Genomic DNA, 26,565 nt, shown 5'->3' with positions numbered 1-26,565 from the left:
GTAAAAAAAATCCTGGTTAAAAGAGCATGACAAAAGAAAAAAAATAGTGTGCTTTTTCTCATTCGTGCATGGGGAATAACTGGATTAAGGACCTTAGATTGGTTTAGTAACAAGTTTTAAGAGAACACAAGTACATGAAAAAGAATATTGAATATTATGAGGCTTTTTTTTTTTTTAGCAAATGAAGTTATGTTTGGTAGCAGCTCTGTATCTGGCCTCGTCTCCATGGAGACAGTCTGATAAAGAGAAACTGGTTACATTCTGGTTGAAAGTGCTTGACTGGGGGGAAAAATAAAAGAAAAACTGTGAGATAATGTTCTATGAAAGCATTCAAGGGTTTTCCCAGTTGGGACAACTATAAAGATAACACAAAACCAGTTAGAGCTTAGTAGAAGCACAGGCTGCACCATGCATCTTAGCATAAATCATCCTTCTTTTAGGTTAACTGAAGTGTGTAAGATTGGCTGTCCGTTTGGGACATTTGTTCCTATTAGAGTAAAATTGTAATATTTGAAGATGTGCATAGTTTTGTGTGCTTTAATAGGTTGTAGTGGTGTATTGGGGGTTTATTTATTTTGCTTTTTGTTTTTCTGTGAGGGTTTTCAATAAAACAAAAAGTTTTGTAAGATGTGGCATAGGCTGAAATGGATACAAGAAGAAACATTTGTATAAAAGTTCAGCCTGCCAAACAGTGTATGCATGTAACACAAAAGCTGGAACTAGACATTTAACAAAAAAGGTGTTATACATAAAAGGTGGGAATAATAACTTTTTAATACAATCATGCTTTCTTTAATGTATTTAAATGTAAATGGCCTCACAGATAAATACAAACAAGAAAGAGTAGTGAGCTGTATTAAAAATGTGCAAATAGCTATGTTACAGAAGACGCACTCAGAACTGAACATGTGAATTTGATAAAGAAAGGCTTTCAGGACGATTATTCAGCGGAATATTTGGAACAGAGGAAAAGAGAAGTGCTTATATTAATTGCAAGAGGAGCTCCAATAGTGCTAGAAGAGGATAAAAAAGATAATGGCAGATTTGTAGTGAAAAGGGGCTACTGGCAAGGGAGGAGGACTGGCATGTATTTATATTCTCAGCTAGGAAGCATGAACCAGCAAGTTTCGTAAATCCTTTATTGGGTGACCACAAACAACGTAAAACGAGCGCTTTCGCTCGGTAAACACCAAGCTTTATCAAGTTAACAGTATGATGCAGTTGGCTTGAATAAATACAAGTCGTAAAGTCACATGCTAAAATAATTAAGTAATTAACTCAATTAAGCAAAAAATGACTGAACTGGTTGTGTAAGGTTATTAAAATACCTTTTCATACTGAAATGCTAAAAACTCAAAGTGTATGTATTAATATATAAATATAAATATTACATTAAAATATGGATATAACTATATATATAACAATGACAAAGGTAAATAAAAAAATATATATATAAATATAGAAATAAGACAAGTAAATAATCTCATTCATAATAAAAAACTGAATAGTCCATTCCAAGCCAAAATTAAAATACAATGTGCTGAAATCTAGACCTAGTACCACTTTTAAATAAATTAATAACAGTATATTATATATATATATATATATATGTATATGTATATATATGTATAATATTTGTGTATATATAATGTTCGCCAGAGGCGTGGTACATTGTAGTGATGCATCTACATTGTAAAACTCGATGTGAAAAAACAAAGACAAATGTGCAATAATGTAATACGGCCACATTACAATCTGATGCATAACAACTGTAAGCGGCACTATAATTGGGCCATCCTCAACCTAAGCACACTGCTAATATTTATGTTGTCATTAAGGCCAGGTGGTTTACCAGCATCAAGTCTAAGTTGCCATAAGAGTTCTCTATACTCTAGAGTTGTCTCCCAGTCACCTCCTCTGGCATCTGATGTCACATGTTCTAGCACAATGAACTTAAGCTCCATTCTAGGGCAAATAATTGAATGCTTGTAAAAAGCATTAGTTTCCCTTTCCCTAGAAATGTCGTAAAGATGCTCGTAGATTCTCTTTCTTAGAGGCCTCTCTGTTTTCCCTACATAGAAACTGAAGCAAAAAGTGCATAGCCCTAAATAAACTACCCCTTTTGTTATTTTTACTGGTCCTGTTCTTTTCCTACTTTGGTGATTTCAATGTATTTATATTCTACCTAAAACTGCTGTAGTAGAGCTTAAGAAAATTCTGGGAGAAGTAATCAGTTTTCAGCAAGGAATATTACTTGTAGTTGGGGATTGGAATTTGATTTGCAGCAGTGATTATGGTCTCAGGGTGGGGGGGGGGGGGCAAAAGAGAAACTATAACAAAGGAGGGTAGATTTTTGAAAGAATTTATGAAAATGTTCGGCATGGAAGATGTGAATTCAGTAATAGGAGTTAAGAGGGAATTTACATATTATTCCTCAAGATATAAAAACTGGGCTAGGCTAGACAGAATTTACATTTCACAGGAACATGTGCATTTAATTGAAGGTACTATTTCAGATCATGTGCCAATAGTAACTTGTATAAAAAGCACAGGGTAATGAAATACGATGACACTGGCACTTTGCCACCTTTCTGTTGAAAAGAGAGGAATTTAAGGAATGGGTAATGGACATGATTCAGGAGCTATTCAAGAGGATAGAAATTACTTCTGAAAATGCAGCTAGAGTGTGGGATAAAGGTAAGGTGTTGTGTAAAAATAGGGTGGAAATGAAAGGGAGCTATGGTTAAGAAGTAACCAGAATTATTTAGAGGGGCTAACAAATGTATTGCAGAATAGAGGAAATCTCACATACATAAAAAAAAAAAGATGATCAACTGCAGAATGCTAAGCAGAAAATAAGGAATTACTTCAATAATATACACAACTTTAGAAAGATTGCTGTTAAACTGTTTACACTAGAGCACAGAAACGTTTAGCACAGTTACTCAGGTAATGGAAAGTAGAAAGGGCAGTCTCCAAGCTTAGGGAGCCTATAACAAGGAAGGTATGAAGAGATCCTGTAGAGGTATTAGAAATATTTTGGAAATTGTGAAAGTCTGCATAAAGCATATAAATATGGAAATCAAGAAAAGATACAAATGGAAATGTTTATGGAAGAATCAAATATGCCAAGGTTAGAAGTTGATGAGGGTTGGTTACTAACAGTTAAGATAGAAGGAGATGAGATAAAAATTGTGATGTATAACCAATCTACAGGAAAGTCCCCAGGAATAGATGTATTCATGTGGAAGTTTGGATGCTAGGAGGGAAATCAAGCTGATACAAAACCGGGAAGGTTTTGTAGAGGAAAAGTTCCAACATCCTGGAAGAAAGCAGCAGTAGCTGTATTACATAAAGAGGGCAAATATATATCAGATCCAGCGTCATACAAGCCCATTTCAGTACTACACCATGATTATATGTTCATGTCTGTAATGGCTAAAATAGTGGCAAAAGTAATGCCAAAAGTGATAGATATGGATCACTGTGGTTTTTGTGGAGGGGAGGCCAACATTTGGCAACATTAACACAGCATTGATGATCCAGAGGGAAGCAGAATGTAAGTAAATACCATTGTTATTGGTGGGTTGTGATGCAGATGAAGCATTTTCTTTAACAATATTTTAAGAGGAGGAAAAGTACCAACATCCTGGAAGAAAGCAAACGTAGCTGTAATACATAAATAGGGTATATATACATTGGATCTAGCTTCATACAGGCTCATTTCAGTACTAAACCATGATTATAAAGTGTTCATGTCTGTAATGGCTAAAGAACAGCATTGATAGATATGGATCAGTGTTGTTTTGTGGAGAGGAGGCAAACATTTGACAACATTAACAGAACATTGATGATCCATAGTGAAGCAGAATTTAAGAAACTACAATGGGTCTTGATGCAGAGAATGCATTTGACAGAGTAAGCTTGGACTGTATGAAAAAGGCAATGGAAGCATTTGCATTTCCTGAAAAAAATGTAAGATTGATTGGGAAGATGTATGAGGGATCAGGGGTGAAAATTAAAGTGGGTGGGGTTCTCTCTAGTAATTTCTGTTTGAGCAGAGGAACCAGCCGAGGGTGTCCTCTTTCCCCCTTTTTATTTCCATTGTATTTAGAACCATTGGCAAAAAAATAAATAATTCAGAAATTCAAGGATATAATAAGTATGGTAGTCAAGAAAAGCTGGCTTTATTTGTAGATGAAATTATTTTATATCTGACAAAACCAGAATGAGACATTACAGTGTTGTGGAACATTTTTTGAGTGTTTCAAATCTTTTCGGGATACACAATGAATGAAGCTAAAACAGAGGCAATAGTGGTGAATTATGCACCCACATATGAGTTAGTTCAGCAATATCCATATTTATGGGGACATGATAAAATGAAGTGTTTAGGAGTGTGGATTAAAAATTGTGGCAGATAAAGATATGTGGGAAGAGACAAAAAATAAAAACTGAGGAAATGGAAGCTGTGTATGGATATTGATAGTAAGATACAAGCAGTTAAAATGTTTTTAGTCCCTTTAATATTATACACAGGTCAGGGATATTTTTATCAACCAGATGAGAAGTTGCAGATAGCAGTTAATAAAGAGCTGAAAGATATTATCTAGGAGGGGAAGATGGCAAGAGTCAATTGGGATAAGTTTATTTATCCAATAGAACAGGGCGGATTGGGATTACCCAGTTTGAATGCATCATAGGTAAGGCTCTTATACATAGCACAAGCAGAAATCTATAATTCAAAGTTGAAAGAGGAGATGATAAAATGGAGGTATGCTCAAGAAAACAAATTTAAGGAGAATAACAATAATCATACAAAATATTATGTTCATAAAGTAGCAGAAAGTATTCTAAGAACTAAGTTAACATGGGAATGGAGAATGGAGATTCTGACTCTAGGGATGACTGCAATTAGGGATACAGACAGTTGCAAGAGGTGGCTGGAATTTATTGGAGAAAACTGGCAAAGGAACCATGTATTGGGAGCAAATAACTAGAGGGGGAAAGGTAATAGAATGTAAAGACAACAAGAAGTTATTTGGACTGCAGTTAAGAGATTACCTTCCCTAGCAAGGACTGATACCAGAGTATAGACAAAGAGAAAGAAATACCGGTGTCCTAAATGAAAGACCAGCACTGGTAGAGTTTTTAGTAGAATCTAGAACAGAAGTTGCTGTTAAGAAAGGAATAAGTAGTAGAGCATATAAAATATTGCATGATATCTATAAGAATCAAGTAGATGAGGTTAGAAAAGATTGGGAAGAGAGATTGGATAAATAATTCACAAAGAAACACTGGGGGAATATATGTATGTCTCCCAAATATGCAACAAGGTCTAGAAGAGTTAGGTTCTTTGCTTGGAGGTGTTTACATAGGCTTTGTTATATGGATATGGATAGTGAGATACAAGCAGTTAAAATGTTTTAGTCCCTGTAGTCTTACACAGGTCAGGCATATTTTTATCAACCAGAGGAGAAGTTGTAGATAACAATTAATAAAGAGCTGAAGGATTTCATCTTGGAGGGGAAGTCAACAAGAGTCAAGTGGGATAAGATGATTATTCCAGTAGAACAGGGCAGATTGGGATTACCTAATTTGAAGGGGTATTTCAGAGTTACTCAGTTATGGCTCTTATACATAGCACAAGCAGAAGACTGTAATTCAAAGTGGAAAGTGATGATGATGAAACAGGGGAGAAGCTCAAGCAACAAGGAGAGACTGGGATTTTGGATGCACACCTTTAATGAGAATAATAGTCGTACAGAATATTATATCTGTAAAGTAACAGAAAGTATCCTAAGAACCAAGTCAACATGGGAATGGGGAAAGGAGATTCTGATAGTGATGACTGCAATTAGGGATATAGACAAAGAGGCATGAGGGGGCTGGAATTTATTGGAGAAAACTGTCAAAAGAATCAAGGTATTTGGGAGCAGATAACTAGAGAGGGAAAAATGACAGAATGGGAAGATGCCAAGAATTTATTTGGACTGCAGGTTAGAGATTGCCTTCCCTATTGAGGATTAATATCAGGAGTACAGGCAAAGAGAAAGAAATGGAGGGGGTCTTAAACTAAAGGCCAGGACTGATAGAGTTTTTAGTTGTTGTTGTTGTTTGTCTTTCGGCTTTTCCTGGTTAGGGGTCGCCACAGCGGAACTCCGGTCCGCTAATGATTGGTAGTAGGTTTTTACAGTGTCGAGTTACCAGCTCGACGCCCAACCTTCAACGAAGGCACAAGTGATAATTTAATAAATGTACTTAAAAATAACAATAGTATTTTCTTACATTTTTCCCTTCTGAATCATCATTGTTCTGTTAATGTTATCTATTTTTTGCCCCAGTCATATTGATTTGTATGTATCTGTTTTGGCAACACCTTTACTATTCTTTTGTCTAGTATGGATGTGTAAATACTTTATAATCCTGGTTCAAAATTGAAATAGGTCTGTATGAAGCTGGGTCTGAGGGGCCCTTACCCTGTTTTGGAAATCAAGCCATCACGGCTATTTGTGAGGTTTGCTTATGTTAAAATGCATCAACAGTGCACCCCGCTGGAATGTAAAGAAGTGTACATGTATTATTGTAACTGAATTGAATGTATATGTTTTAATAGAAGACACTGGGACAGCAAAGGATAACCAGCTAGCTTACTTTAAGAAAAATAATGGAAATGGAAATGAGCTGTTAAGCCATCCAAACAGCACCCCACAGTGCTGTATAGGACCGGTGATGGTGTGTTTGGAAGAAGCCTTTGTTCATTAGATCAGTAAGAAGAGGGGAAGCCGCAGGCACTGCCTTAAACATTTAGATGTATATTGTAGCAGTCTATGCTGAATTTCTGTCTCAGCTTCAAAGGGGGTTACTATGAGATCCTAGAATTAGTTGACCAGATGAGGTCATTTTGCAAGCCATCTTGGATGATATATTTTGCAGGGAATAATCTCTGGGGAAAGAGTATTATGTTTTGGGAAACCTGAATAGAAAGACTGCTCATGTATTTCACTGTGCCTTGTGCTTTCAGGTAAGTTATTAGGGAATAGTAATTCTCCCATGTAGTGAAGCTTAGTTTAGAGATTGTTTTCCTTTATTTGTTTGAGCCTCTCCATCACTGTTGTTTTCAATATTTCCTGTGATTTGAACTCTCTGATTTACAGTGAATATATATATATATATATATATATATATATATATATATATATATATATTTATTCAGTATTTTCATGCTCTTTTATTATCAAATATATTTAAAACTTTTATTGTGGCTGCTCCATTTTAGAAAGTATTTAACCTTTGAAGGTGCTTATATTTATTTGGTGACACTCCATGGGCCACTCCAGAAGGCCTAGCTATCTTGATGAACTACTACCATTTATATTAGTATTACACAGTATATTTGGACACCCTTTGTTATGTGCCTTAGAGCAGCTGATTGTGAAGTGTCTGGTGGCAGTGATAACTGCCTTATACTTTAGGCAGAAGGGGGTCCAGCAGGTAAATTTGTGACTGCCTTTCCCAGGTGCATGTGTGTGTGCAGAATAAAATCTCACTGAATGTGTCTGTCAGCTACTTGAAGCAGGGACACGAAGCACAAGGTTCACAGAGAGGGTGTTGGAGGTCTTGGTTTGGACATTCGGGTGAGGACCTAACTCTACAGCTGTACCAGTGGGGAGTGTTATTGTGGACTTGGAGGGAAGGAGACTGAAAGAAATCCAGACCCCAGGCTGTGTGTGTTCCCTATGTGCTCTTAAGGGAAATTGTGCTTGATGCAGAGACGTCTGCATCCGGAAATATTGAGTGTATGCATTTATATTCCTAGTACACGTCCCTGTCCAGTGTCAGTGGTGAGGATTCTGGCTCCTTGATTACTGGCCCAATGTGGGGACATCACATCCATCATAAATCCTTTCTTTGTCGATTTCTTATTTATGTCCAACTGCATTTCCTGTAACGTCAGTATTTGCACCTAGAACTACTTAATATAATTCAGTCCTCTTTGCTTGTTACTTATACCCATAAGACATTTTACATTCCATGTTAATATTGACACAGTAGCTGTTCTGATAAAAAGGTGTATCTCCTACATATTAAGCAACATGACAGTTCATTTGAATATGTTTCTGTATTGCAGTTTACATGCTCACAGTAATGTCTGGCAGCCTGATCTTCTGTGTAGCTGCTACTTCTCATCTCTATTTGAATCCATGTTACATTTTTCCAATTATTTTACTTCAGTAAAGACTCTAAGGAAATGAAAACAAAATGTATAGATCCATTGTTGTCCTTTCTGCCTGATCTGCGGGTTATCAGAGCTGACATTGGCCTTTTCAAAATGTTCTGTCAAAGAGCTACACTTCTACTAATACTCTACCAACCTCTCCTCAGAACTTGTTTGCTGCTACCCTGTTTGATCATGGTTGAGAGCTTAACAGCTTTTATCCTTTTTTGGATAGTTTTTGATACTTTCCTCTACTGTGTGTGTCAATATCTTAGTGGTAGTATCTTTAGGTATAGTGGTGTAGTAGGTCTTTCTTGTTAAATACTGTGTGTGGTGTTTTGGTATTTGTCTTTATTCCCTTTTTTCTTAAATACAGGTTTAGCTGTTTGTAGTTTTTTGTAGTTGATTGTTAATAATTATGGATAAGATATTCATAGATATTAGCAGATAAGACTGTTGTTGCTTGTTTTTTTTTTTCAAAGCTGGGTAAGTTTAGACTTTTTTCTATTTTACTGCTATACCTTGCTTTAGTGCGTTTTCCCCTGAACATAAAGAAGGCTTCGGTATTTAAGAAATGCATTTCATTAGGCATGACGTGACAGTGCATGATGCCCATAACAAATGTGTGTATACTGCTTGGGTGCATCCCATTTGGAGACTGATTGTCAATCATGCGCATCTTTTGGCTCTTGTGCTGGTAATGAAAGGTGAGCAAAACTTGTTGTGAAGGCTTTCTTCAACCTTTGACTGTTTTTTTTCTCCATCTCTCTCTCTCTCCTAACAATAATAGACAAAAGTACAAGAAGGATAGAATGAGGGCCAAGGAGTCCAAGTCCCCTGGTAAAGAGTGAGAAGATTCCAAACAGTCCTCATCTGTTGGGGGTCAGCCAGAGCTGAAAGTACACCACTCTTTGGCCCCTCAGCGTCCAGCCCCCTGTGGGTCCCTTGATGCTAATTTGTCCCTGATCTGTGCTGTTGTTAGTGTCAGACTCTTTGGACTCTTTTACCCACAGCATACCCAGCTTCTTTTTGTTCAAGGACCCTAATGTTTCCTCAGGCAGATTATAGTCTTTGTTCTTTTCTATTACATCTCTGGAGTTTTCTCCATTGCCATCCCCCTGTTCCCCTTGGGTCCGATCTTCACCCATTCAGATCTGCTTATTTGATCCAATGACCACTAATGGATTATCCAAGCCACCTTTGGTGGTCTCTTCATCTAGGTCTGCCAGGTCAAACAGGAGCCTCATGCCTTTGGATATTGAACAAGTGGTGTTATCCTTTTTTGCAGGCTAGTCATTATCCCTGCCTCCCACTGTTGTCCTTCCACCCAAGTCCCCTAAGTTCTGTAGTTTACAGTACCAACTGTGCTGCTCACCCACCTGCTGGTGCCAGTTGCTTGACTATTTCAGGTGCCAACTCCATCCTTGGCTTTCTTGTCTCTAGCACTGTTGGAGCTGGGTGCACCTTTGAGCTAAACATTCTAGGCTGGTGCCTCAGGGTCAGAATTGGCCTTCCGAGTCTCTTTGAGTCATCCATACTTCTGTGTGCTTTGGCTTTTGACCGCTCGGATCCGATCCTGATGTTGCAACCAGTTGAGTCAGCAACAGGCATCTGTGTTTCCTTTGGATTTGAGAAGCACTGGGTCCAGTCATCTGGCTGTGGTTTCAGCCATCTTCATGGAGAGCATTCTGTCCCATTTGGAGATGAGAGCTTTGACATTTACTTCAGATCCATTCCAATCTATCCAAGCTGTGCCTGTGGATCTACAACAGTTCATTTATTTATTTATTTTACATTTGTTGACTGGTGTAGTCCAACTGGGTTAATGTCCATTTTCAGTGGAGGCCCGTGGAGAAAAGCTCCAAGGTAAACAGATAGGTAATAACAAAGAAAGCATATTACCAAGGTAGACAGATAAGTAATAACAAAGAAGACATATTACAGATGAGATATTTACAAATGACATAAGCATACATGAAATAGACAATATAACAGAGCCCACAACTGTGAGTACTCAGGTTCCCCAGCATTCACGGTCCCCCATTTCTGCTGTGACTTCTTCCACTTCCTCGCCTGGGAAGATGCATGGTAAGAGCAAGTGCCAGAGGAATCACTTAGATTAACCTAAGGAGTTCCTCCTTGAGGACACCAACCTCAAAAAAGGGGAAGGTTCTCCTAAATCCTCCTACGACTGTGCCTCCTTTGGCAGTTTACTGGAATTGTTAAAACAACTTGGGGTCTGGGCCACATAAGCTCTTTCCTCAGAGTAGTCATTGTTTCTGAAAGCTTTTGGCATGCACCCATACATGTCTTGGATGTTCCCCCTCCAGACACTCTAATTGATCTCTTTTGTCAGAGGGTTTGGAGAGAACCTAGAGTAGTGGAATGAATCCCCAAGAATCCCAATAAAATTCTGGACCCTCCTAAAGTCAGACCTCACTGCAGTAAAGCTCTGTCTATGAATGCATCATGGCTGCGGCTACCACTAAAAAGGACATCTCTGAGGAGAATTCTTTAGTCCTTCCACCCAGCAGGTAATCTCTAGCCTTGGCTGTGCTGAATTATCTTGCTTATTTCATGAGGCTTCAGTGAGACTTTGTCACTGTTGTGTCAAAGGTTAAGACTCTGTAGCCTTTGGAGGCTCAGTTGCCTGTCATACAGTCTGTATCCAAAGACTACCTGAGGCTGTTGCCCAATGCAGTCAATGGGACATTCAGCCCAGCAGGCAGTAGCATGTGCCGTCATGCCTGGATGTGTTTATATAATTTTGTGGACTGCTTTAAAACATTATTCTGTTGACTGTTCTTCCTTACTAGGCCCAAAGGTCAAAGAGATGCTGACTGAGAGTGAGTAGGCTGGAAAGACTCAGTCTTCTGTCAGAGTTTGCTTTTCTATCCCTCACCTATTCTTCTGTAAGAGCTAGAAGGGTGAAAAGAATTTATTTTTTCGTAAAGCACAGCAGTCTTTCCAAGATACTCATGGTGAAGGATTCCACCCTCCAGTGGCAGGAGGGGGTGGCCACAATGGATGCAGCCCATTGGGCAGAGGCAGTCTGTAGAACCAGGGCTTCCATAGGGTTTTCAGCATTCCTGAAGGAGTACCAAACGAAAACAGTCCTTGAACCAAATAAGGAATCAGATGCAAAAACCAGAGAATACAAGATAAAGAAAAATAATCTGGTTCCACACAGCAGTGAAAATCAATATGTCCTTTGTTGTAGTAGGTAAGCGCTTTCTCGGAATAAAATCCGCTTCATCAGACCAACAAAGATAGAATAGCAGTTACATTTTTAAACAGTAAAACATCCAATCAAAAATCAGACAAAATGTGCATCATAGCTAAAAGCTTTGGAAGCCATGGCTTGAGAGGCATGGTACTGAGAGTCATGTCCAGAGGTTATACAGTTCCCTTTTTGTTTAGTTCCAAAGACATCCAAAAACCCACATCCAGATATACCACCTTTCCTGAGAAGAGAGAATAATGGAAATTAAAGAATGCTTGTCAGCCTAGTCACCCTAGAGGTCCCACCAGGCTAGTGATGATCTTGGGTCTATTAGATTTTTTTTAGTACCAAAGAAGTAACTAGGACCTCAGACCTTTTTGGATTGCAGGCTGAACCAATTTGTCAAACAGACCAAATTCCGGAGGGTCACTGTGCAGTCCATTCTGCTTGTCTTGAGGAAGAACGACTGGTGTGCAAGATGAATCTCAAGGATACCTACCATGTCATAAAGATAGCAAGGCACTGCATGAGGTTTCTGTGCTTTTGGCTGGGGACCAGTCATTACCAGTTTTGGGCTCTCTCCTTTGGTTTCACTACAGTTCTTGAGTTTTTTTGTCAAATGCATGGCAGTAGTGGCAGCCTGGCTCAGGCTGCAGGGGTTTCAGATCTTCCCTGTCTGGATGATTGGCTTCTGAACACTTCCACAAGGACATACCTAATCAAAATATGATATTTCTTCCCCATCCTTGTCTATTCTTGAGCATAATAGCGAATTACAAAAAGTATAGCCTGAAACCAGTTTGTGTCCTAGAATTTATCAGTTGCATTTTTAATAGTCACTAAGACAGCCAAACTAGTATCATCAGGAGTGAATTATCTTTGATTACATGCTTCTCACATCCTGCAGGTTCACAAACTCTTTGTCCCCTCAGTTCTTCATCTCCTTTGCCACATGGCCAACTCTATTTCTCTCTTACTTTTAGCCAGGTTCCACACAAGTTTTACAGGGGACTGTGTAGCATCAAACACATCCTATGGAGCTTCCAGTAACTCTAATAGACCTTTGTTGCCTCCTCATTCAGTGTGGTTGGAATCCGTTTTGCTTGCGGCAAGTCAACCTTTTGTTTTTTTCCCCATCCCCAGGCCATTGTTACTACAGACACTCCTCTTCTGGGTTGGGAGACATTTTGAGGGTAAGACTGTGCAAGGTATCTGGTTGAGGTGCAAGGTCAGTCTTCACATCAATGTTTTGAACATGAAAGCAGTCCTCTTAGCATTGCAAGCCTTTCAGGACCTTATCCCCAAGGGTTTGATTGCAATCCAGACTTAAAATACGCCAGTGGTATGGCATCTGAACAATCAAGGAGGAGCTTGGTCCTATCCCCTGTGTTGAGACGCAGAAGGCGATTTCCTCTCAGCAGTTTCTGATCACAGTACATATCTCGGGGAAGTCCAACACTCTAACAGACAGTTTTAGCAGGATCATTGTTCTGCTTCACAAGTGATCCCTGAATCTGGATATAGGAGTGCAGATTTTCAGGCTTTACTTAACCTGTTTGCTTTCCTGCCCAGCACAAAGTGCAGCAGCATTTATGCAGTAATCCTTCCTGAGGGGTAGTCACCAAGGGATGATTTTCTGCATGCTTGGCCCCTGAGTCTTCTTTTCCATTACCCCACCACTCACACTATTGATATTTTTTTTCAGAAGGCAACCTATTGCAGAGCGACTGTCATTCTTATTGCTCCATTCTGACCCTATCAAGTTGGGTTCCGCTTCCATTGGCCTCCCCTTCTTTACCTGCCCTGAGTGCTAGATCTGGTTCCAGGTCTGATTTCTCATCATTCAGAAATTACCCCTCCCAAACCTTCATTCCCCTCAAGCTTATTGCATGGTTTCTCCAATTATGATAATGGCCAGGAATCCCAGGCTCTCTGAGACTGTCATTTAGATTCTTTCATCATTCCCATAATCCTTCTCTAAGAAGTTCTATGCTAGTAAATGGAAGTGTTGTTTCTGTTTTGGCTTCTTCCAAAGCTTAGATCCGTTTTCAGCACCAATAGATGCCATTATGGACTTCTTGGCTGGTCTTTATTTCATGTTGGTCTTAGTAAATCTTCTATAAAGATACAACTGGTCACAGTTTAACTTTCATACTGGAAAAGATAATGCCCCCATAGTAGCTGTTAAGTTCTGTAAGGTGGTCTTGAGGGGCACATTTTTACGTTCACCTGTAAAAGGAGTGTCTTTGCTTGCGAGGCCTGGATTCCATGAGAGAGATGGCTTCTTTGCCTTTTTCTTGCAGGCTTCTATAGATATTTGTGCTACAGCAACCTGATCTAATACTCATACCTTTGTTTCTCATTATAAACTGAATGGTCATTCTAGGCCTAGAGCTTCTGGTGCCACCATTTTGCAGAATGTTCTCTTCTAGTGTGTCCTGTCGGTTTTACTCCATTGGGTGAGGACTCTGTCCCACACGTTGAAAGAGGATATAGAAGATAACATCGGATAAGGAAGTTATGTACTTTTTATAATGATAGATACACTTTGTCTTCTTTCATCCATCCTCCCTCCATGCCCCCTCCAAGTTGTCGTGTTTTAGGGAATGCTGCCAATTGGCCTTCCAGTCTAGCATCAGCCTGTGTAGGAGGGTCTGTTTGTGCTGCCTGTTTTCCTTGCTTTCAAATTCTTCTTCCTGATTATGATGTGGTATATTTCAGGGATTTTTCATAGGGCAATCTTGATCTGAGGAGAGGTGGTTAGAATAGGGTATTATGGGTAGAGGTGCAGAGCTCTTGATCTGAACATTCTGATGAAAGGCTGGCATCAGATCCAGTAACCCAGTGGTTGAGATGGCAGAAGACGTCACACATCTGTCGTTATAATTAAGTACATAACTTCTGTATTTCTTTTTAGCACACAGCAGACATACAACTGCATGCAGTTTGCAGAAAGGAAGTCTGTCTCTTCAGATAGGAATTGCCGTAAGTCAACAACTGCACCCATAGGTATTACCTCTTCTAAGGTTGATATTAACCTTGCTAATGTGCATCTTAGAAGCCTGCATTCCCACTTACACTGATTGCTATCTATTCCCCTCCCAAATGTATCTAAAAAAACAGCTTGTGTGCTTTTACTAAACTTCAACTTTTAGCAAAGAAAAAGTGCACTGGCTAATCGTAATAAATTATCCACTGTCATATTTAATGCATTGAAGTGGTAAGGCTGGTGAGGAGGCAGCTTCTTGTATAACTGTTCACTTCCTGCAATTTCAAACTTCATTTCATTGTTTTCACTGAACTGCACGTCAGTGTCCCTTTAAAAGTTACATTGTACCTTGCAGATTTTATTCAGAAGACCATGTTCATTTCCTTTCATGATTAATTGCCTGCATCTGTAGGTTGCTTGTCTTTAGCTAAGAACAGGTGCTGTTGAAGAAATGAAAAAAAAAACTAGTTACTTATTCAAATGCTAGAACGATCAACCATTTTTTTGTTTTTTATAATTTTGTGCCTCTTTTTTTTAAAACGTTTGCTAATAAAATATCACTATCTATAACTTAAACTAAGAACATTTAATTCAGACTTCCTTCTCTAAAGTGTTTGTTTATATTCCCCTGCAGCCAAAAAACTCAGCATTGCCAACTTCCTTCCCATCTTTATCTTTTTATGGTGCAAAGGCTAGATTTATAACAACAAAGAAATAACACTTTATCACTAGCATATTCAACAGTCACTGATAAAACTCACCCCCTCCTCACATTTAAAATGTTCTATGCATGTACAAAGTTACATTACAAAATAACAGCCTCTTTATATCAGAAACCTGTTATACAAATGTTAAGACAAAATTTAATTTGTTGTCATTTCTTCAGTCTTACGTGTTCTCCTGAATATGAATTGGTATAAGGTATGGGTTAGGCTTTACACTTCTTTTTCGTTTTATCACAGTCAACAAACGTTCAGAGGTTTTCATCTGTTACAACTTGTAGAACCACAGTACAAATGCCTGAGCTACATCTAGTAGGTTTGATGCTTTTAAGTTCTTCCACATTTTCACTAATTTGCTTTGTTGCTGGTCTTCTTCATGATCTGCTCTATCTCTTAGTGCAGGTCTCTGATTTCTTTCCATGATTTTCCTGATTCTTCTAGTCAGCTCCTGTGCTTTCTTCTGCCATTCATGAAACATGTTTGATCCTTAAAGGACAATATTTTGCAGACAGATTGATATGGCTGCTTGAATCTCGCACTTGCCAACATCTGATTGCTAGGATGAACTTCCTTCTCTTCTGCCTGTTGTACAGTGAATAATCATGTTTTATAAGCACTCTGATGTCTACAACTTTTAATACTTTTCCATTCTACCACAGTTTTGTCTTGAACAGATTTTTCCACTGGTATGATTGTGTTTACTAATATAGCTGTGCTGCATTTGGTTGGTTATATTTGGAGCATATTCGCATATGCCTTTTCAGTTAATAAGTCTTGCTTTGGAACAGCATTCTATTTGCATTGCATGTTGTGTCTTTCGGCTTTTCCCAGTTAGGGGTCGTCACAGCGGAGCTCTGGTCCACTAATGATTGGCAGTAGATATTTACGTGCCGAGTTGCCAGCCCTGATGCACAACCTTCCACGAAGGTACGCCCATTCACGCACATCTCTACACAGAAGACGCTCCTGCTAAGAGTCGAACTGGACAACGTCTTACTGTGAGGCGACAACACTACTGCAGCACCACCACCGCAGTATCTGTTTGCATTGCATGTACTTTTATAAAATGAATGCAGTTCTCTACTTTGTTTTTCTCTAGTATAGCAAAAAATCGGAGGTTTTCTCTGCATCCTCTAGCTGCTAATGCTGCTAGTTTTGAAATGTGCCTTCTTGAGAAGTGTCGTGTTCAACCAGTTATTCTTTCACTTCAAGTCTGTGATTTCTGCAGCTGATTTATGACTACTTTAAGCAGCAGTCTTTTGTCATTTGACTGCATATTACTCCAATGTCTTACTTATTCTAAACAGTTCTAGAGTGCATTTAAATTACTTTTTCCTTAAAATTACTGAAGTCATCTCCTGTGGTAAAGCTGAAAATTGAACTGGTTTTACTGAACAGCTGTGATTTTCAGCCATAGCTTTATATGTAATCACCATTACAGTAGCCTAAGCTCAATAGGTTTTACCGCTTTGTACAAGCCAACTTCTTAAAGCTTTGTATTCCTTCTGCATGCTCCAGCTACCCAGAGCACTCCATATAAAAGGCAGGTGGAATATCACAAACTTCAGAGTTTTGTTGTCACTGAAACAAGAGCTTTTTTGGCTACTCTTATAGATGTTCTTCATGTTTCACTGTTGCATATCATGTCTGTAATGAAATGCATGCAGAAATGCCAGTAAAACGTGAAAATGAAGTGATTTCTCTGGTCGTCTTTATTAGGGAACAGATGTTGCTTGTACTCCTTCGAGTCACAGAATGTGTAATGAAGGTTCCTCCTCAGTCTCAAGGAAGAAAATGCATCACTTTGGCAGGAAGACTTGCTGGGCCCCTTTTTCAGGTAATTTTACTTTCTTACCTTTTATGAAAAATATATAATTTTTTTAGAGTAAAATTAAATGAGTTGTAAAAGATTTCAGATTTTTTTGTTTGTCTTAAGGGTGTACCCTCATTAAGTACATTTTGGGATAGTAAGTATAGGCCGACTGGATGTTGTTGGATCTTTGTTCTCAGAATTGCCTGTGGGCGATGGAGGTTTTTATCATAAGTATTATTGCTGAAAGAGATAGTAATTTGGTATTACGCAGTGGAAGATGGCAGTCTCTGGATTATCTTCTTAAACAACCAGACATCACAAGGGTTGCGTAGATGCAGCCAATAGAGTGAACCCAGCTATAAAAGAAAGTACATCACACCCTTCTCAGTTCTGTTTTGCTGTCAGAAGTGAATGGCTATTCCAGTAGCTTGTTGTCTACTGGGCCTGTATTTTGACAGTGTTAAGTACAGATGCTCCCTTGTATCTGCAAGACATTTACTTATTTAGTTTTTTTATTTTGTTTTTGTGCTTTTCTCTGTGTTCTAGGAGAAAATGGTCAGCAGGTGCTCAGGGCAGGCATCCAACTTTTCTAAAAGCTTCATTTATAGTGCTATCTTTGAGTGAGGCAACAGTTTTGATAATTGTGAATAAACTGTTAGGAAGAGCAAGAATTGTTTCAGTGTGTGCAGAGCTTTATAATTTAGTGTTTTCACCTTTTCTCAGAATTTTCTCCAAATCTTTTCATTTAGAAAAGGGAAATTCTTTAAAGGAAAGACACATTGAGAGTTTTCTGGCCATAATGTTAAAAATTTTAAATTTATGGTACTTCACAAAGCAAGTATCAGATACTAAATATCCTAGGTCTTTTACACCTTGAGTTATGATTCTCTTCAGAACTGTGTATGTTTGCCTGCTGTAGATGCCCTTCCATATCACTGCTGCAGTATTCTTTACATAAGAGATTCCTTCCCAAGGGTAGCCCAATGTCCGGCCAGTATACAAAAGTTTTAGAAATATAGAGATGATGATCTTCGTTTTTCATTGTTGCAGTCATCACACTTAGGATATCTGCTTGCAGGTAGCCCTCAGTCGGCCCGAATACCAGAGACTTGGTATTTCTGCGTCTGATGCTGTTGCTCCAGGACTGATGTCAGGTCGTCAGGAGTATAAAAACAGGCAGCCGACACCATTACATCAGTCTTTCTTGCCTAGGAACCCAAAGCAGAAGCAGTTTGCACGAGTACCGGTCAGCAGCTACCTGAGTTTTCGCTTTAGAATTGAATCATCCTGAAGTCTCCTAAAGCTAAGTACCTAGTTGGGGATCTTTTTTTCTTGTTCTAACCGATGTCAGAAAAAGTTAACAATTGTCTCGCCTGTGGAAAGCAAATACCACACTGAGATTTCCATTCTTAATGCGTCATCTGTTTAGGCCCAGACCACGACGTACCTCGCTGTCGGTTTTGTGCCTTGTTCAACGCCCGAACAATTAGTTGTCGGGCCATTATTGTCGCTAAATTCTTTCGGTCTCGATCTCCGTATTCCATAATGGCTTCTGTAAGCCATCTGACTACCGATCTTCCGAAAAAACATAAGGATAAAGACAGAGACAGACAGCACAGGTCCAAAACTGCCGACGATGCTTCGTTAAGCTAGTCGCCAGTTCGCCAGTACTCAGTGAGGCACTTTCGCAGCCCCTGATGCCCACCTCAGTGGATTCGCAGGCCGCTACTGAGACCCTTTCAGAGTCTGGTATGCCACGAGACTCTTCGACTATGGAACCTGCGGATGTCTCTACCTTGGATGGGTCTGGAGCTGCTGAGCAGGCACCGGCTTCTGTGGAAGTTTTGCGCACTACCGATATTCGAAACAAACCAGCTTATTTTACGTCTTCAGTTCTGTCTAAAACTACCGAGTTTCTAAGGCCAAGAGTACGAGCTACGTCTAAGAAAAGCGTCCCAAACTCAAGCACCTGCTTCCTTGCCACAACACCAAATGCTTAAAATGGCAGAAGACCTGATTATGCTGATTAGGGGAAGCCAGCCTTCCCCTGCTAAGAGAAAGAGACCTGTTCCCAGTAGTTTTAACAGACCAAGAGTCCGACAACTCTGAGGTATCTGATTATGAAGACATGCCATTATCTGCTTATGAGGCTTCATATGCAGAGGAATCCATACCATCTGCTTCTCTTCCAGAGGATTTTTCTTTTGGTGAAACCATACATACTTTGAAAGAGCATTTCCACTGGGAATGCCAAGACTATCCTCAGTCCAAAAAGAGACTCAGAGAATTTCTATATTTGCCACAACATAGACCTTTAGCAAAACCCCCAGTTCTAGATGTTGTGGATGATGTCTTTATGGAATCCAGTCTAACTCCTAATACTTTACCCCCTGCTCCTTGGAAACCAGACAGGTAGGTACTACGGAGTTCCTGACTCTCACAAATTCCTTTTCAAAAATCCTACTGCTGACCTAGAGATCATCTCCCAAGGGCCTAAAGTTATCAAAGCGACTACAGCCAAGAATCCCACCCCTTCGGACAGGGATTCCAGAGCTTTAGACAGATGGGGTAAAAAAGTATACACCTCTGCAACTCTTGCCACTAAGGCATTGAATTGTCAGTTTCACATGCTGAAGTACCAGCAACATATTATGGAACTTATTAAGCAAAAATTAGCTACCTTTACAGACTGTGCAGAAAATAAAGAATTATAAGAGCTTATGCATTCTGCAAGCCAAGTCAGCAAGCATACTTTGCAATGCGGCTTTGATGCCCTAGAAGCATCTTGCAGGGAAGCAGTCACTGGTTCTGTACTGAGAAGGCATGCTTGGCTTAAGGAGCAGACCTTGCCAGATCATGTCATATCAAGATTACTAGACGCTCCTTTGAACAAGGATAATCTCTTTGGCACCAAAGCAGAACTTCTTAAAAAGATGGAAGAAAAAGCTAAATCTATGCAAACAGTCAAATAATTCTTGCAAGTACAGCCTCCTAGATTCAGTAGGCATTGTCCCTCAAAACATTGGTCCTTTCCAGCCCCCTCAAGGCCATCTCAAACTAGACCCAGGGGCAACAGACCCCCCAGACTACAGTCTCAGAATATGCAGAGATCTAAGCAATGGAGTGCCTCCACTTCAAAAACAGGGAGTGCTAAGCCACCCTGTTACAGAATGAATTCTCAATAACTTCTCAACTTACCTCTGCCCAACTGTTCATGCCCCTTGGAGGAAAACTTGCCTGTCATGCAAAAAACTGGACTTCCATCACCAAAGACCGATGGGTCCTCAACATTGTATCCCAGGGGTACAAATTTTACTTCCACTCCCTACCAACCCCAAAAGGGTTCCCAGATCTACCTCCAAACCAGTGGGCTGAGGCACAAAACCAGGTTCAATCCCTGCTCTCCATAAGGGCAATTCATCCTGTTGCTGCAGAACAGATAGGTCAAAGGTTCTATTCCAGACTCTTCCTGGTACCCAGAAAGGAGGGCACTTGGCATTTAATCCTAGATCTCTCCATTCTAAACACCTTCCTGGTGGTACCAAAATTCTCACCTTTCAGCAGCTGCTTCCTATGCTGGCCAAAGATGCCTGGTTAGCCATCCTAGACCTAAAAGATGCCTATCTGCACATCCCTATCAGGGACTCGTGCAGGAAATACCTACGCTTCAGGGCAGGATCTGTGCATTATCAGTTCTCTGCACTTCCCTTTGGCTTATCCACTGCTCCCAGAGTATTCACAAAATGCCTGGCTCCAGCCATTGCCTACTGCAGACAGAAAAATTCAAATTTACCCGTACTTGGATGACTGCCTGATTCAGGCAGACAGTCAGGAATTGCTGTTGCAGCACCTGACAATTGTAAAGAACCTTCTAGCCTCCCTTGGGGTACACTATCAATGAAAAGAAATCAACATTAGTCCCCAGTCAAAAGATTGTATTCCTGGGACCAAACTTGGACGCAGCATCCTAGATGCATTCATTATTCCAGAAAAACAAGCCATTCTGACAGGCTACTTCACTCAAATGGCCACCAGAACCCAGCTATCCGCAAGGAAAATCCTGCAGGCCCTAGGGTTCATGGCCTTTTGCATTCTACTAATTCCATATGCCAGACTGCATTTCAGGAAACTTCAATGGTACTTAAAAAGTCTTTGGTGCCAACATTCTCAGGATCTGGAAGCTGTCATTCCTATCATACTTTGTCTAAGGACAGAGTTTCTTTGGTGGGCAGCAGCATCCAACCACAACAAGGGACTTCCCTTTACTCAACCCCACGCCGCCCAGACCCTAACTACAGACGCATCAGACTATGCCTGGGGGGCACACCTATACGACAGGTGCATTCAGAGCCACTGGAGCCCAAGTCAAATTCATCTGCACATCAACCAGAAAGAGATGCTAGCAGTTCAGCACGCTCTAACAGCTTTTAGATCTCTACTTTCACCAGGGACCCCTGCTAATAAAAACAGACAACACCACAGTTCAAGCAGGGGGGAACCCACTCTGCAGGCTAGCCATGGCCCTGGACATGCAGGTTCATCTGCAAGCTCAATTCTTGCTAGGCAAACAAAACTTACTGGCAGACAACAAGCAGAAATCTCCTAGACCCACACAAATGGCAATTGGAGCCCAGCACCTTCAGCCTTCTGACTCAGAAATGAGGGACCCCAGAGGTGGACCTCTTTGCCTCCCCCTGCAATCACTAGCTCAGCAAATTCTGCATCAGTACACCTCACTGCAGGGCCTGGAAAGTGGATGCCCTATCCTTCCAGTGGGTAAACCTCTCGAGCTGTGTATTTCCCCCTGTGCCCCTTCTCTCAAGAATATTGCTCAAGATAAGACAGGACAGACCAAGGACAATCCTGATTGCCCCAGACTGGCCACAACAGCACTGGTATCCACTACTGCGCAGTCTGTCACCGATGCCACCCTAACACCTACCCCAGAGCCCGACCCTCCTCACTCAACAGGGGGGACAGATCTTGCATCTGCAAACCCTGAATCTTGCAGCCTGGCTTATTCCTTGAATTCTCCCCCAGTGACCAGCCTAAGCAAGCAGGTGCTGGATGTCATTCTTGAAGACAGAAGACCCAGTACAAGGAAATCCTATGCGGATAAGTGGAAGAGGTATTGCTCCTGTTTTTAATCTAAAGGAAGAGAACACATCACTGCCCTCCCTACCTCTAATCCTGGATTACCTAGCAGATCTACTCCACAGAGGTCTATCCTTCTCCATTAAAATCCATGCCTCTGCCATCTCTGCTCATTACAGCACTGAGCTACCTCTCTTCTCTCACCAAACATTTCCTGAGAGGGGCAAACAACTTAAGGCCACCAAGGAGATCAGCCACCCCTGCTTGGGACCTTAACTTTGTACTGGAAAAGCTCACGCCTACCCCCCCTTTGACCCTGCAGTGTCAGCAGAGTTAAAATTCCTCTCTTGGAAAACAGCCTTGCTTCTGGCCATCATTTCAGCTAGAAGAGTGTCTGAGCTACAAGCACTCGTGGCTGTGGAACCCTTCATTATTTTTCATGCTGACGGGGTCTCCCTCAGGACTAATCCTTCCTTTATGCGTAAAGTGGTGTCAGGTGAGGCTCTGAGTAAATCTATCCATTTGGCAACATTCTTTCCTAATCCTCAAAATAAAGGGGAAAGGATCCTGTGCTTCTTGGACATGCACAGACAACTCAGATTTTACCTGGATAGGACTAAGCCCTTCAGGAAATCTAACCAGTTACTACTAAGTTTTGCACCAGAGGCAGAGGGCAAGGTTATTTCAAAACAGGCAATTTCCAAATGGATAGCAGACTGTATCCATTTCTGCTACAAACACCATGAGAAACCTACCCCTCAGGGGGTCAGGACACCTTCCACTAGTGCAATTTCTACCTGTACAGTATTCCTCAGGGGAATCCCTACCAGGGACATTCTGGAAGCTACTACCTGGAGTTCTGTACACACATTCACCAAACATTACCACCTGCCTATATTTTCCAAATCCAGGGCGGGTTTTGCAACAGCAGTCCTCCAGGGCATACTAGCCAGCCCAAACTCTTCTTGACTGCCTCCACTCTTTCTTCAGTTTTGGGAATCAACCCAAGTATGATGACTGCAACAGTGAAACACAAAGAACATAGTATAGTTGTGTAGACTTACCATAAATGTAGATGTTCGATTGTATTCACTGTTGCAGTCCTGGTTTCCCTCCCTCCAGCCCCCTTCTCTCTCTCTCCTCTCTGTGTATATTACTCTCCCCTTACAGGGGTATAGTTATTGGTATTTACTTTTTATTGGTGGTGATTTTCCCACCATAGCTTAGCTCCCTATTGGGGAGCTCCTGACATTTGGGTCAAGAAAAACTGACGTAATGGCATCCGGCTGCCTGTTTTTATACCATTGACAACCTGACATCAGTCCTGGAGCAACAGTAACCAATGCAGAAATACTAAGTCTTTGGTATTCGGGCCAACTGAGGGCTACCTGCAGGCAGATAACCCAAGTGTGATTACTGCAACAGTGAATACACTCAAACATCTACATTTCTGGTAAGTGTACCCAACTGTACTTTCTCCCTTCTTCACTTAGACAGGCACAGTCATCAAAAGTTACCTCACCTGTTGGACTTTCTCCCACAAGACAAGGGGTCTCTGTTTAACTGATGCCGTGGATGGTAAGGTTTTTATCCTTTTTAGGAACCTGTTTTCCTTTGGAAATGCATAGGGTTCTACAGGGTTCAGGAAACATACACTATCAGGAAATAATAGTTGTCCAAATGAAAGAGATTTTGTCTGGTGCCTTTTTCGTAACGAGGATACATTTTCTCTGAGAATCATTCTGGTTCTCTATTTCTGTGAATTGCTCCATATTGGGTTGACATATTCTTCAATTAAAGCTCACCATTCGGCTATTTCTTCTTGTCTGCCATTGACTCCTCTTCTTACCTCTAGATTTGAGATCAAACAATTTCTTAAAATTTCATCTTCCTTTGACCTCAATTTTTTGCTTGAAAAAGTGACTCGGGCTTCTTATGAGCCTGCAGCTTCAGCTTCTTTGCAAATTGTACTTGGAAGAATATTCTTATTTTGGCCCTTACTTCAGCTAAGAGAGTGTTTGAACTCCAGGCTATCATGGCTGCTCCTCATTTCTCAGTTTTTCATAGGGGCAGGGTGTCTGTTCGTATTAGTCTTTCTTTTTTACCCATGGAGTTTATTGAGTTGTCTCTTAATTTGTCTGTTAAGTTGCCCTTCTTTTTTCCTTCTCCACAGTCTGCTACTGAGAAGGTTCTTAACACTTTGGATTTGCATAGATAGTTCAGATATTATTTCGATAAGACTAAGATACTACACGAACCAAACTTCGAAAACTAAAAACAAAATGATAGCAACAAATAACGCCAGTCGTTGTAGAAGTAAAATTCTTTACTTGTTAGCGCTTTCATGCACACCAATAGATGCACTTTTTCAGACAAGTTTTCAAAACACACAGACATCAATATATATGCTTAAAAAACAGCCATGATTAATTAATTACAAACAGCCCTATTTAATTTGCCTAATTACTATAAATTAGTTATTACTAATACTCACAAAATAAGTAATTAGTATGCCACATTAAATTTAACAAAGAAACAAAAAATTATTACCAATATAAAAAGAAAAAGAAAAACTTTTCTACTTTCCAACTAAGTGGCAAACGATAAAATATTAACAAATAAAACTGCCCTCTTGAAGACTTACAGCAAAGAATTTTCAACAAGAATAATTCTCAATTGAAATATATGGAGGTCACAATTTATAAAATCCATTAAACCTATAAATAGATTTAAAAATACAAATATCCTTACTAAACTTGAGAGACACTTATCTATCAAGAGCTTTCAGTTTAAGTAAGCATTTTATAGAACACATATCGTGTTGTTCGATTGTATTCACTGTTGCAGTCCTGGTTTCCCTCCCTCCAGCCCTACGCATTAGTTTTAAGTTGCCAAAACAATTCATGTTCCTGTAGTTTTAGATGCCATGGCCCACCCCGAGGATTTTTATAAACTTTTTCAACTACATTAAACATTAATTTTTTCGATAAGACTAAGGCTATTTGTTAATCTGAGCAACTTTTTCTTTCCTTTCATCTCAGATCTCTAGGTTTGGCTGATGTTCTTCATCTCACATTGCTGCAGTCATAACCTGTGGGTAGTCTGCTGTCCTCGGTCGGCCCGAATACCAAAGTGTTAGGCTGGCGTCGGTCATGGTCGCTCAGATCTGACGTCAGTACGCCGTGGTACTAAAGCGCATGACCGACGTCATATCCTCAGTCTTTCTTGCCGCATGGTCCGAAGCAGAAGCAGCGTTTGCAAGTGCCGTTCGGCGTCCTGAAATTTTCGTATTCTGAGTTTCAGACTGATAACCAAGTTGGGCTAAGTACCCCGTTGGGGAATATTTTTGTCTTTTCTTGCCTCAGTTAAATCCGGATATCAGAAAAAGTGAATAATTGTATTTCTTGTGGGAAACAGATACCTCATAGGGATTACCACTCTCTCTGTATTCCTTGCTTGGGGCCTGAGCACGACGTAGTCGGGTGTCGCTTTTGTGCTAGGTTTAATAAGCGCACCATTAAACGTAGGTTAGATTGCGCTAGGCTTATCTTCGGTAAGCGGTGTAATTACAATATGCCGTCGGATCCTCCGCCCGCTACCGCTAAGAAGCGCAAGGAAAAATCGTTAAAGTCCAAGCAGGATGAGTCGTCCATTCCGGACGCCGGTTCTTTAGAAACTACGGTGGAATCTGTGGATCCAGCCGAGGTTTCGGCTGAGTCTCAGGGGGGGCCTTTAATATTGCAAGATGTGGCCTCTCAGGAGTCGGGTCAGGCTGAGGGGGCCTCTCAGGTTACTGTACTCCCTTCTTTGCATAAGGTGGTTAGGCCTTCCCCTTCTGTCTCTAAGGTGCCTTCCAAGGTCAGGCCTGGTTTGTCTTCCTCTGGTGTCAGTCCTAGTTCTGCAAGTTCTGTACCTAAGAAACACATGCTTAAAATGGCAGAAGATTTGATTAGCTTAATCAGGGGTTGTATGCCCCCTCCAGATAAGAGGCCTAGGGTGAAGCCAGAGGTGGAAAGTTTGGAACATGCTTCAGATTACTCAGAGTCTTCGACTGAAGACATTCAGGATTTTCATCCTTATTCTGATTCAGACGCAGAGGATTCTAGTCCTTCTGCTTCTCCTCCAGAGGATTTTTCTTTTTCAGAAACCCTGCATTCTATGAGGGAGCATTTTAAATGGGAAGGTCAGGATTTCTCAGATTCCTGAAAGAGGCTTAGGGAATTTTTGTTTTTACCACAACATAGGCCCTTGGCTATACCTCCTGTTTTGGATGTTGTTCAGGATGTTTTCTCTGAGGCTTCCCTTAATCCAGACTCTCTGCCTCCTGCACCGGTTAAACCAGATAGGTATTACAGGGTACCAGAGGCTCATAAATATTTGTATAAGAGCCCTAGGGCTGACCCAGAAACTATTAGCCAGGGACCTAAGGGTGTCAGGGCTTCTGTTGTAAAGAATCCCGTTCCTATGGATAAAGATTCTAGAGCTTTGGATAGGTGGGGTAAAAAA

General features: G+C 40.5%; 1 protein-coding gene across 7 annotated transcripts in view; it reads left to right on the top strand.

The window, feature by feature from the left end:
* Positions 1-26,565, top strand: part of RALGAPA1 (Ral GTPase activating protein catalytic subunit alpha 1) — a 5,382,632-nt gene that overhangs the window by 2,234,519 nt on the left and 3,121,548 nt on the right. For all 7 annotated transcript variants that reach the window (XM_044074134.1, XM_044074135.1, XM_044074129.1 and 4 more), the window contains exon 14: positions 16,872-16,989. In XM_044074134.1, the coding sequence (XP_043930069.1) occupies positions 16,872-16,989 (118 nt within the window). The remainder of the gene's footprint in view (positions 1-16,871; positions 16,990-26,565) is intronic.

This window comes from Protopterus annectens, chromosome 6.part0 (genome assembly GCF_019279795.1).
Source record: "Protopterus annectens isolate FY-2018-M chromosome 6.part0, PAN1.0, whole genome shotgun sequence".
Classification (NCBI taxonomy): domain Eukaryota; kingdom Metazoa; phylum Chordata; order Ceratodontiformes; family Protopteridae; genus Protopterus; species Protopterus annectens.
Note: the sequence above shows the minus strand (reverse complement) of the source record. Positions and strands in the feature narration are given on the sequence as shown.